The 13,636-nt window shown below is 33.5% G+C and overlaps 1 protein-coding gene across 1 annotated transcript in view; it reads left to right on the top strand.

Annotated features, from left to right (window-relative positions):
- The window catches only part of LOC119837489 (head-specific guanylate cyclase), a 93,022-nt gene that overhangs the window by 68,530 nt on the left and 10,856 nt on the right, over nt 1-13,636 (top strand). Inside the window, exons 9-11 of the mRNA XM_038363081.1 lie at nt 4,506-4,685; nt 6,287-6,425; nt 9,401-9,567. Of these exons, the coding sequence (XP_038219009.1) occupies nt 4,506-4,685; nt 6,287-6,425; nt 9,401-9,567 (486 nt within the window). The remainder of the gene's footprint in view (nt 1-4,505; nt 4,686-6,286; nt 6,426-9,400; nt 9,568-13,636) is intronic.

Raw genomic sequence — 13,636 nt, 5'->3', positions numbered from 1 at the left:
GGTAAGACTGAATAATATTACTTGATATGATAATAATATTACTGATTATGTCCATGTGGTAGTCGAGCACGCTTCGGCACGAATTGGGCCAGCTCGCACCGGGGAAGTACCACACCCCCACAGAAGACTGGCGTGAAATAGCATTTTGCTGTGTTTCGTTCGGTGAGTGGGGGAGCCGGAGGCCCATATCCTTTTCCTTACCCTTCCCAGTCCTTTCCTTTATTCCTATCGCCAATCCTTTCTTAATCCCTTCCCAAAAAGTCGGCAATCCATTTGTAGAGCCGTAAGGTCTGCAAAGGACCTTATGCCTCTACAAATGTCCATGGGCGGTGGTAGCGCTTACCATCAGGCGTCTCACCAGCTCCATTGCCGACTGTAACATTAAAAAAAAAAAAAAAAAAAAAAAACTTCTTTGGAAGCGTATGTGACAGGGTTGTAATGTGATCAGAAAACAAAGGGACCACATTATGTTAAGTGGTCACCACGGCCCGTAAACATTACGTAGTATCACTGCTGGTGTTACATGTGATCTACCAGCTTTATGGCAAATACGCTCTCTTCTTGAAGAGCCCAATGCCGTTATCGTTTGGTAACACTGCAGGTTTCTCAATATCTATGTCGTATGCGGAAGGAATTTGCGAGTGACGTCGTGATAAATTGTTATGTTTGTTTTATTAATTCACATTTTATTGTTACTTCAGTAATAATTAATAAATACATATCAATAATAACAGAAATATAAAGCGAAAGTCATTGTTTAACTTGTAGTTATTAGACTTCGTTGCAAAGTTTTTAAGAATGCACGAACAAAGGCAAATAAATTTTCGTAGCTAAAAATCCCTGTGCAAGAATACTGTACCTTTCATATCACGTTTTTTGTTTACAGTACATTCAAACGTTTTAATATGTTTTGTCGTTGTAACAAAGAAAAATGTTTAAACTCGTGATATCATGTATTCAAACTGACAATTTACATTAAGCACTTATTAATTATGAATGAATTGAAAAAAGTCGAAATTCTCGAACATTCTAAGAACATCCCAAGTAACCATAGCCGAAGCTAGTCTGTTTGTCAGTCCTTTTGCAGCGATTTAATATTTCAAAGTTTTCGTACAAAGCTGCTGAAAAGGATTTAGGTCAAACGCTTGCGGGAAGACATGTCCTCGACTACAAAGAAAAGTACGAAATATACTTCACTAAAATATTTAAATGACAATGCTATTTACAAGGCTAATTATTTCATGAACGTGGGTTTTGTTAAGGATAAGGAAGCGCTTCATTCGCTTGATTAAATCTTCATTTTTTTGTATATTTGGAAATATTGTGTGTGGAAATATTTTACATAAATTAACAGTATTTATATTACATCTTGTAGAAATAAGTCTATCGCTCACGAAGCAGATTTTACTGGTACATTTATAAATAAAATGTTAACGGGTTTAAAACGTAATGAATTCAATGTTAAAGATATGTTTTGTACGCTTGTCTGTTAATCGACAGAAGATTTCACATTATCCAACGAACGTTCACTTCAAAAGAATGTTCATATTTTAAATCATTTATTCAATGTTTGGTCATTCGGAACTCATTTTTTGTAAGTTTCTTCTGGATTGTTCCGAGCAATTAGCGGATTTAAGGCAATTAGTTTGTTTACATTGTTAAGTGTACGTGGTGACCTAATGGCCGTTTGCACCTCGAGTTTGTTTAGCTGTGTAAAGCTTGAAAGTATATTTTTTGTGTGTTTATTTGTGGTCAATGTTAGCTTTTTAATGAAGATAGGGTGTGGAAAATAATTATTTTAATGCAGTTATAACATTAACATGAAATTTATGAGTGTTTTATATACTTGAAAACTAGAAGCCCGGTTTATCGAGATTACTGTTTTTTGCTAAGGGAGCATTTAGTCGGGATGAAAGTATCCTATCACCCAATTCAGCTCATATCCTGTCTGTATACCAAATTTCATCAAAATCCGCTCAGCAGTTTCAGCGTGATTGACGGACAAACATCCAGACAAACAAACTTTCACATTTATAATATTACTGTGATATTGTGATTAGCGTGATTATAGAGTGACCTTTTGTATAACTTGTATAAAATACTCTTATTAAAATAGCTTTTATATTGATGTTCAATGGATGTTCGAGTCATGCTAAAAAGTCGGGAGCTATTACGGTACACAGCTAAACAGCTGTGGTACTTAATGTGCTTAAGGTTTAAGACCAACGTCTTAACGTGAAACCTTTTTTATCAGCGGGCGGCTTTCAGTGTTGAATATAGAAAGAAAATCAGATTGACTTGGTGCTGATACTTTAATACTAAGATGCCAATGTAGCAGCGAGCTCATACGGTAAATAATGACAATTTAAGTTTCTAATATGAACAGTTTTTTAACTATTAATGACTGTGGCAACAAAAGAAAAACATTGTCACTAAACTGAACTGTTCAAGAATCAGTTGTTCGACGACATGTGACATCTACACCCGCACTTAGCCAGCGTCGTAGATTATGATCTGATCCTGATCTGATCCTGATCCTTCCTAGGAGGCCCGTATTTCGACAGTGGGAAAAAATATGGGCTGATGATGATGAATATTATCATCATGGTTTTCTAACATGGTACACAGAGTACGTTTTAAAGACGTTTCATTTAAACCATCGTCACCTGTACCCGAACACGGCACAAGCCGCGCGAAATCGCCAAACCCTATTCTGTACGTAAAAAAATCAATTCGAAGCAATACTAAATCTCAGTAATGATTGTCAGAAGTGGAACAAAAACTCTCACAGATTATGACACTCGTAGTTTGGATGAGGATTACTGTTGTTTGCCCAACACATCGTAACAAGGGTCTCTCAGTCCCAACTTTATCACGCTTGATAACTTTCATAAGTAGGTACATATCTATTTGTCAATCATCTATTTTTATTCGCTTTAAGAGATATGAATACTTTTTATTTGGGTACGTGTTTCTTGTAATCATAATAACTGATAAAATATGGGGGTATGTTTAGTCCTTTGAACTAACTGAACATTCTGTTGATATGAGTTTTTATAATTATTTTTAAATAATGGATTGCTTATTATTTAATTAAAGCTCTGCTCTACCAGCAGATTAAATTTATTAACAAACAATAAAAAAATACAGCCGAAACGATAACCTCTTTCTTTTACGGAGTCGGTTGAAAATAATCTCTTGGACAAGATTTATACTTAAAATTCAAACATCTAAACAAAATAAATTCGATTCACTTTTAAATTAAACTAAAATGACACTCATATAAGGGATCAAGATGTCATAACATGTGAATAGGGATGGATTTTGTTACTTTTTGTAACATATGCATGAATAAGGGTCTTCAGGATTCAAAGGGATGCTAATAAAATACATATTGTTCCATATTTGGATCTCCAGTCACAGTTCTAATAGAAAATTTGACGGTATGGAGAAAATTTATGTAAAAAAGTTTTCGATAATGTTTCAATAAGTTCTTTAATCTAGGATCGATTTCTTTTGCTAAAATATACTTTTCTTTTTGTATACAATAATGAATGGGTGAAAAGAGAGAAACAAGTCTAAATTTGAAGAAATAGTGTAGAGTAATAAAATAATGTTTTTCTTAGTAGTGAATGGTTGAGCCTCTCCCATGATACAGTTAACCTATAAAATATTTTTATTTATTTATTTTTTAGGTTCACCAGCAGTTGTTGCATAAACAAAATCTCTTTATAAGAAAACGTTTAGTCTTTTATTTGCACAACAATTAAAGATAAACACAACATTTAGAATAAAAAACAAGTATAACTTAGGCGATATCTATACATGACTAACAATAAATGAGAATTTATAAATATTAACATTTATTATTTCGTGATTAACAGCAATATACACCCATGATAGGCATAAGAGCATTGATGTGTATTTGAAGGATATAGACAAACATTTATTCATATAGATACAACCACACAAAATACATATATCACCAACAACATAAATAGTTATTAGCACGTGTTCCCAGATATAATATGCACGTGCATATCGCATGTAAAGTGCTTGAAGCGACAGGGAATTTGTACGACTGTCCACATCATTAAGTCTGTATTCCCTCAGTCCTCAGGGACATACGTGTGGGCCAATACAACGGAATTCAGCAGAGTGGACACGGTGTGCATCTGACGTATGCTACGATTACTGTCATTCGCAGAATTTCGGTGATTTCATGGCACTTTGCGGTTCGCTCGGATGGCCACCGGTTTTTGGGGATTAATCCGTTTATACGTTTTAGTTTGTTCTGTTCGTGGTTCGTTAGCGGTTGTGTGTAGCGTATAATAATAACTGATCAATTTTAATATGCATTATATAAATTAACTTCTATTATGTATACATGATTGTATGTATCTACATTTTCATGTCGTTCTCGTAAATAAATCACATTTGCACTAAGGAAAATTTCATACAAATAGCCATTTTAACACAAGAATGTATTTTCTTTTCCCTCGCAGGGTCTCGAGATAAAGGGTCAGATGGTGTTCTGTCCGGAGTCGGATTCCCTGCTGTTCGTGGGGTCCCCTTTCTTGGATGGACTGGAGGGGCTCACCGGGCGAGGTCTTTTCATCTCCGATATTCCACTGCACGATGCAACCAGGGACGTGATTTTAGTCAGCGAACAGACCAGGGCGCAGGTTGGTATACTAATTAATTCGGCAAGGTAAAAAACAAAAACAAAACGTGAATACGTAAAAAAACTACAAATTTTCACTGTACCTAATCATTTCTTAAGGGGGATATTACACCATCGTTTCTCTTGAGTCATAGATCCATTTTATTGGTAATGTAATATAGATATATGACTCATCGTCAATAAATTAAATTGTTCATAACAGGGATCAAACATATAATTTCCTATATGAACCAAGATATCATAAAATACATAAATAAATTATAGTATCTCCCTAACTCTTTACTCATTATTAGATAACTCACTTTATTTTTGGGAGTAAAAACAATTTACGGCACGCAATTAATAAATTGCACTATATATAATGAGTATTACTAACTGATGCAGCGTTGTAATTAACTTTTATGATTTACCGTATACTCAGTGCTAAGTCTCATAAAGGAAAATCTAAAATCCACCAAGCTTCGACCCTAAAAAGCGAGCCACAAGGGTGCATGCACTTGAAAAATATGACCTTCTCTCTGGCATATATATTTCGGTTGAAGAGGTCTCTCTCTCTTTCCCTTATTCTCATATTACTTGAGAAGTTAATTCTATGATATCTATTAATCTTCTTTATCTTAATAATAAAATATTTCCATCATTATTACTTATAAAATATACAAAAATACCAATTTTTATATTAAAAGATAATCAATATGGATTTAGTAAATTCAAGACAGACGCTCATCAAAGTAATGAAATTAATTACTTTTTAGGGAGATTATTAAGGAAACTGTAAAAAATTACTACGTAATGTTTTAAGCGGTACTTTTTTAATGAATAATTGTCCTTCATTATCCAATCGCTTTAATTATTTCGTCCTATTTTAATGATTAAGATAACGTAGCTCATTTTCATTAATGTATATGTAAAAAAAAATATCGCCAAATGAGTTAATAATTGTACAACTCGCAAATGGGTCGACCAATTCAGCAAATTTTTCGTAAGGCACAGGGAAGGTTCTTATGGAATGTACAACAAATGAAGCCGGGGCAGATCGCTAGTTATGTATAAAATATAATAGAATCTTTAAAATGTTGTATTAATAGAACATTAAAGCGTATTTATATTCCAAATTTAAAATTTGTTTTATTAATATGATTAAAAATATTAGTAACATTTCATTTGTGTGTGGTCTATTCATTTTCTCCACCCCATTATGTATATAGGTGTGTACGTTTGAAATCGAGGGAATATGAAAGGAATAGATAATTTATCGCGCCTTTATACTAAACTAGCTTTCCGGCCGCGGCGCCACCCACAGACTTGACAGACAGACTTTTTATCTGACTACACAGATAAAAAGAAGGTCCAAGTGATTTCCCGCATAGTTCCTTTCCCCTGGGATTTACTTTTATTTATCCTTTTTAATTTCTCGGGTTATTCATTTTAAAGCTAAATTTCATTAATTCGGTTTTCTACTTTCGCATGAATGACATCAGTACAATAACATTTCACCTCCTCTTAAAGTCTACTTTGAATTTTATTTCTCCAGACTTGAAACACTGAAAACATTTTCATCATAATTATTGATTGCTGATCACATTTTTAATTTTCCAATAGGATGGTCTCCGGAAACGAATGGACAAACTGAAGAATTCGATAGTGGAGCTCAGCAAATCCGTAGCTAAAGAGAGAGAGAAAAACGTCAGTCTTCTGCATTTGATATTTCCACCACATATTGCTAAGCGACTATGGCTGGGTAAGTATAGTTTACTTAATAAATATTTTCTTCAAAAAAGGTCATTGACGTTCCTGGGGCGGAAGGTGTCAGATTCTATAGTGGGACCTAATGACCACAATGTCCTACAAAAAGAATCTACTACTAATTACTGTGGGAGTTGAGAACGCTTCGGCACGAATTGGGCCAGCTCGCACAGGGTACCACACCCTCACAGAAAACTGGCGTGAAATAATAGCATGCTATTGTGGTGTGTGTGGAAGAGCCGGTGGTCCACATCCTTTTCCTTATCCCTCCAGACCTTTCCTTTATTCCTCTCATCAATTCTTTCATAATCCCTTCCCAATTAAAGTCGGCAATCCATTTGTAGAGGTGAAAGGTTTGCAATTGACCTACGCTTCTGCAAATGTTCATGGGCGGTGGTAGCGCTTAATATCAGGCGACCCACCAGCTCCATTGCCGACTAGGATATAAAAAAATCACATCAATTGGAAGAAAAAACACGAGTATCAAAAAAAAAGTACAATCGAATTAGAACCTCCTTCGTTTTCTAACGTTAAATATACTAACATCTGTCCACGGTGTGACTTATAACTCATCTGTATAACGCAAAATATACATAAACTGATGTACACAATAACTGCATCTTATCGGTCAGGGAAATTTTATGTAAAACAAGTAACAACTGTAGTTTTTGCATTAAAACTTGAGATATACGTTCTGACAGGATTCAGTAATAAATATCTTTCAACATTTGCAATATTATTAGAAGAATTATAGGATATACTCATATAGTAGATGATCACTGTGATACAGGTAGATGCGTTTCAACCTTTTTCGATATTTAATACCTTTTTAATTTAATAACTACGTACATAATCAATAATGGAAAATTTCCCTTGCTTGACATATAATAATAGTCTACACAACTCTTTTAAATAATGTAAATAAAACGTTACACATACAGACACACACACACAAACACACACACATACACACACACACACACGCACACAACACATCAATATTTAATAAGCAATTGTAAAATATGTTCACAATTGAAAAACTTATAATTATATTAATAGTCGTATGATTGTAAACATATTTTATCAAAAATAAATTAATGAATAAACAGCTAATTTCTCTTATACTGAAACAAAACCGAACATTTTATTATATTTATATAAAAATTGCACAAATATTCCCAAATCAACACACAAAAGTATACACCATTGGAATATAACTCATATTAAATGTGTCCGTAGGTCTATAATTAATTGGTAAGTTAACACCTGTGTCAAAATTTATTGTCATACCAGGCGGTTAGCTATTGTATACGGCCATTAAGGTATCAATGGAATTATTACTTTAGTCGTGTTTTCATTGGGTTTTATTACATCAAACAGAAGTTAAATTATTCTGAACATATTTTCCATACTATCCATGCACATACAATATGCTTAATTGTAGTAAAATAAACTGATTTTCTATCTTTAACTAAAAAGTATTGTTTAGTACTTTTTTTTACTTCTTACTAGTCTGGGCACTAACCTATTTTTCTCCAAGAATATACCAAGCATGTTTTGAAGGCGCATCGCGCAAAATCTTCTGATTGTTATTTTTACTAGTGTATTAGTGAAGTTCTAATAAACATTTATACACATCACGTAATATAAGTATCTTTGATATTTATGTATCTTTGCTAAATAAAAAAAGAGTAATCTGTTCTGCTATAATACAATTTGTAGATAAGTATTAAAAATTCGAAATGTGTTCGACTTTAATAAAAGCGATAGTACTTCATAAAACTTTTATTTGTATTTCATCACTCGGGGAGATATTAAAATGATCGAGTTATTTAACACGATTCTGCGATATTACACAAATATTATTTGAGTGTATTTTAGTAACAGATATTGACAATTCTAGTGGTGCTCCTGGGAGTTATTTACCTGCCAGAAAAACGTGCCGTGTGACAAATTTTAATTATACTACCTTGTAGTTGTGTCTGTGTTTTCTCTGTATATCTTAAATCAGTAGAAAACATTTTATTCAATGATAAATAGAGAAGCCGTTTATACCATAACTGGGCAACTGAGCTGATGGTTCGCCTGATGGTAAGCGAAAACACCCGCCCATGATCATTAATAGGGGTACTTTTCCGTTTCCTTTTCCTCACCCGTCCCAGTCCATTCCTTCTTTCCAGTCGTTAATCCTTTTCCCTTATCCCAAAAAAGCGGGCAGCGCATTCGCAGAGGCCCAACCTTTGCGAATGTTCATGGGCGGTGGTGATCGCTTACCATCTGGCGGACCACTAACTCAGTTGCCCGCTATTACATAAAAAAAAAAAAAAAAAAACTTGTAAGGAATAAGGAAAGGATTGACAATGGGGAAGAAAACATGGACTGGGTAGGGCGAGGAATAGTAATCGGGCATCTGGCTCCCATACGGTACACAGTAGCATGCTAATATTTCACGTCGTTCTTCTGTGGGGGTGTAGTTTTTCCCCGGTGCGGGCCCAATTCGTACCGAAGCGCGCTCGGCTCTCTTATAAGACTTGTATATTATATAATAAACATTATCGTGTGAGTATTGTGTTATCGCACATTGTTTTCCATTATTACTTTTCTCAGTAAATTTTCCGATGTAATTACATTTATATATAGCAGTGTAATTATTATCATTGATAGGACTTTTTATAGCTATAACTAGATAGAACATTGATATAGGTTATTTCTTATATCTTATACCTATTATATCTTTATAAAACCAAATCGGTTTCTCAGTTTGTCCCTATTGTCCCCATTTACGTCTTTAAAACTTCGCTACAGATATTGATGTTTTTTTTATGATAGAGTGCTTTAAGAGGAATGTTAATATGTATCATAATATCTATTAAAACACTCCGAATTCAACGCGAAAAATAAGGTTTGAACAAAACTTCTCCTTTTCATAAAGTCAGTAAGAAGTCTTTTTCAAATAACATATTTTTATAGGTGAAGAGATAGAAGCAAAAAGCCATGATGACGTTACGATGCTGTTCAGTGACATAGTGGGTTTCACATCAATCTGCGCAACCGCCACTCCCATGATGGTCATCGCCATGCTAGAAGACTTGTACAGTGTCTTCGATATTTTCTGTGAAGAGCTGGATGTTTATAAGGTAATAACAGCTCTATATAATTCCGCCGTAATACGAGTATAATGCCATGATGACGTCACGATACTTTTCAGTGACATTGTGGGTTTCACGTCAATCTGCACCACCGTCACTCCCATAATAGTCATGTCGCCATGTTCATGTTACAATATATTATGCTAGCGAGAAAGCTAGTTAGAGAGTAGCAGATTTGATTTGTGAATTTTAAAGGGGTTTTAACAGCACTAGATACTTATTGCATTTTGGAATAAACTTCGATTTTAAACATAATTTGTTTCAAGATTGACATTAATTGTTGTTTTACAGACAGATCTTTAGTGTTATATTTATTTTATAATCTTTGAAGATATAGATATTTTATTTATTCAGCATTTATTCTCTGTAATATTTTTTCACATTATTTTTCAAATTATCTCTTTTCTCGTCTTTTTAATATGATTAAAATATTAACAATAAGAGATATTATGAAATGAAATGGAATTTATCAGAATTACGGTTGTAAAAATTTCATGATATTTTTCCTGTCCGCACAATTGGATTAATCAATTGCAATTGTCATACAAATATTGTTATTATACGCAATTTAGCTGCAGTTGAAACAATATCTACATACTATTTTTCAAATATCTTTTTTTAAGTTGTATCAGTATACTACCATATTATACCTAGCTGTCGCCCGTAGATTATCAAAATAAATTTAATGCTACAAAATTTCGTCCCCTATTTTAACTCCTTCGGGGGAAAACATATCAAAATTCTTTCTTAGCTAATGCCTATATGCCTATGCATCATACTATTTGCATACAAATTTCAGGCTGCTAAGCCGATCGGGCTTAGTAGTTTGGGCGGTGCGTTGTTGACTAGATCATTAGCTGACCCGGCAAACGCTGTTCTGACTTATTCTTATCATTTAGGGTTATAAAAAATAGACGTTGGCTCATTATCAGACCTACACGATATGCACACAAAATTTCATTGAATCGGTCCACTCATTTCAGAGGAGTAAGGTAAATAGCATTGTGAAACGAGAATTTTATATATATAGATATGAAGATTATAAAAAAGTTTAGCCGAAAGGAAATTTATATATTGACATAAATATAATATTATATATTACAAACATAGTATATGCCAATGAAAAACTCGATTCTTTTAACAACTAACACATTTATACAACAGAAAAATTAAACTTGACCGATTTCTAAATGACCCCTTTCCACATCAAAGAGGGGTGTAATGACGTCATTTGAAACATGTCACGCAGTTCAAGACACACTTGGCATCGTTCTTTGAATTCAGCAAGTTCAAGAACGCAAGTACCATAATGAAAATAAATCTTGAATATTCCATGGAATTATTTTTACAACACGCTGTACGAGCGAAGTAGTTGTTGCTGGCAGCTTCACTCGCGTATTTTATGCCCTTGAGAGTAGAATTTATCAAAATCCTTTCTTAGCGGATGCCTACATCATAATATAGTGGCTACCTGCTTGCCAAATGTTATTGTTATCTATTTTTTTATTCTTTTTATTACTACATATTACCATTAAAAAGTAACAATAAATTAATAGTATAAAAAAGACCTTTCCGGCAAGTATTTAATAAAAGGCGGCCTTTTTGCTCAAAAGCAATTTCTTCCAGGCAACCTTTTTCTAAAGTTAAAAGGTTGTAAAGGTTGCATTTCAGGTACATAGAAAAGAAAACCCTTCGCGCTTTATATTATCAGGTAAACAGTGCCAAAGACACACTAATGTAACAAACTCACACTATAATATATCAATAATAAACCTATAAACTAATCAAACATAAAAAGAGTTAAAATAAACAGTTATCCAATTTTGAATTTTACGGTTTGTGGTTTAACACAGACCCGTCATGTGTATTTCAATTTCAATAGTTATATAAAACCGCAAATTTGCGATACGAGTAATTTGATCTATATAAATGAAATATATTCCTTAGATGTACTTTTAATTGAATTTCATATTTGCGTCGCATATTCCTGAGACGTATGTTTGTTCCTCGTTATCAATATCAGCCCATAGATGTTTCCACTGTTGGGACACAGTCCTATGAGGTTCAGGCAACCTCGTCGCGGGTCAGGCGCGGTTTGACAGATGTCACATGTCGTCGAACTTTTGATTCTTGGACATGCCGGTTTTCTCACGATGTTTTCTTCACAGTTTCGAGCATTGGTGATGGGTATAGTGAAGATATCACCATTTTGAGTATTGAAGCATTTTAGCTGGGGAGGTAACTCAGTCCGAGTTCTCTCCCGCCCGGAAAAAATTCAGTTGCGTCCATGTAGTGTATAGGGATTGTTCCTAGCGTTATTTATATGTTATACTCGCACAAAGGACAATTCAATATAGAGTAAATCTTTATTCCTAAAATACACTTACAGTGGATAAGCTAGGGTTGCCAGGTGGCCGAAAAATTGGTATTTTGAATTAATGAGGTTTTTTTAAGGTATACTAGTAAACTTTACTTTTGGAAAATTCAAGCAAAAAATAGTGTACATTTGTTTTCGGTTATCGTTATGAGGTCTTAAAATTCAAATTCAAATTATATTTATTTGCAACAACTTAGCTTTAATGAATAAGAATCTTGTTATTTTTATAATAATTATACGCATTGCCGTAATTATAGACCGAAGACAGTACAATTAAATGAAATATAACACTATATTTTTAATCATAGTGCGGGTGGCAACCCTATTTAAAATGTAGCCAAGTTATTTGATAGATAAACAGTGATAGTACCCAATAGTAATAATAATAAGTAACTATGATAATGGTATGGGGCGGCTAAACTGCGACATAAAACGGCTGGTTTATGTTCAGATATTTACATAATCTGTGGTAAAGTAATACAACTATACAAACATTTTATTAACTTGTTTTCTTTTAAATGTAATCGTAACGAGTTTTGTACGTTTGAATACTTGATTGTTGTATTCTCTCGCTTTTATAATAACTTTTGTTAAACTCGCTAATGATCTGGGTTCAAACACAAGGCTAATAACATTACGTTAAAAAAGTGAAATATCATGTTCTTATTGCACTGTTTGAATTCAGGATATATAAAATAACATAAACACTTAACAAATAAGCGTCTCGGATACAGATACAAACAATCAAATATTTGCGGATCTACTACATTACTAGTACACAGTTTTTATTAATTATACTAATTACCAAATAAAGCTGTCAGATAAGCGGGAATAAGATAATATAGATGTGTACACGCGTGTTTTCCCACACTATGTACATTTAGAAAAGCTTTATTTTGAAATCTGTAAAAATTAATCAATTTGTAGAGTAAGTTTTTAATAATGAAACAAACGCTTTTCACTAAAATATAGGTTTTTGTTGTTTTGTGTCTGTCTGCCTCTTTGCGCCGGTTAATCGTTATTGGGACCGAATAAGATTTTCTCTGGCACATAATATAATAAGGGGTAACTTGGGCTTTTATAATTCCAAGCATACGAAGTCGCGGGAACAGCTAGGAAGAAAGAAATGCCTGTGTGTGTTTGCATCTTATGAAATCGCTTTCCCGATGTGGCCAGGTGTTCTTTGTATCTTTAAGGCCATACATAAATAAGAGCGAACGACGTCGTCTCCGATATTACTTGAACAGCATACAGGTTGAATTCGTGTTCCTACGTTTTATTTGAAGAAGCGAACATGGCGAACGGCTGGTGGTAAATAAAAAAAAAACAAGTGTTTGTTTAAATTGATATCAAAAGTGTAACATGTATTTATTGTTTGATATTTTATGTAAGATTTTAAAGGCAATAATTAATATTTTTGTTAAACATAAATGTATAATTTCACTTTGTTTTTATATTCCACGATAACAACTACCAACTATTGTTACAATGTCACATAAATATTTTTTATGTTAAAAATCACATACAATAGTATTACAATATAATACAATTAAGATTTTAATTACAACAACCTTTGGGCTAATATATATATATATATATATATATACTAGCTGCGCCCCGCGGTTTCACCCGCGTAAATCCGTATCCCGTAGGAATATCGGGATAAAAAATAGATGTTGG

This window comes from Zerene cesonia, chromosome 27 (assembly GCF_012273895.1).
Source record: "Zerene cesonia ecotype Mississippi chromosome 27, Zerene_cesonia_1.1, whole genome shotgun sequence".
NCBI classification, from domain to species: domain Eukaryota; kingdom Metazoa; phylum Arthropoda; class Insecta; order Lepidoptera; family Pieridae; genus Zerene; species Zerene cesonia.
The sequence above is the reverse complement of the archived record's forward strand: the minus strand, read 5'-3'. Positions and strand labels throughout refer to the sequence as shown.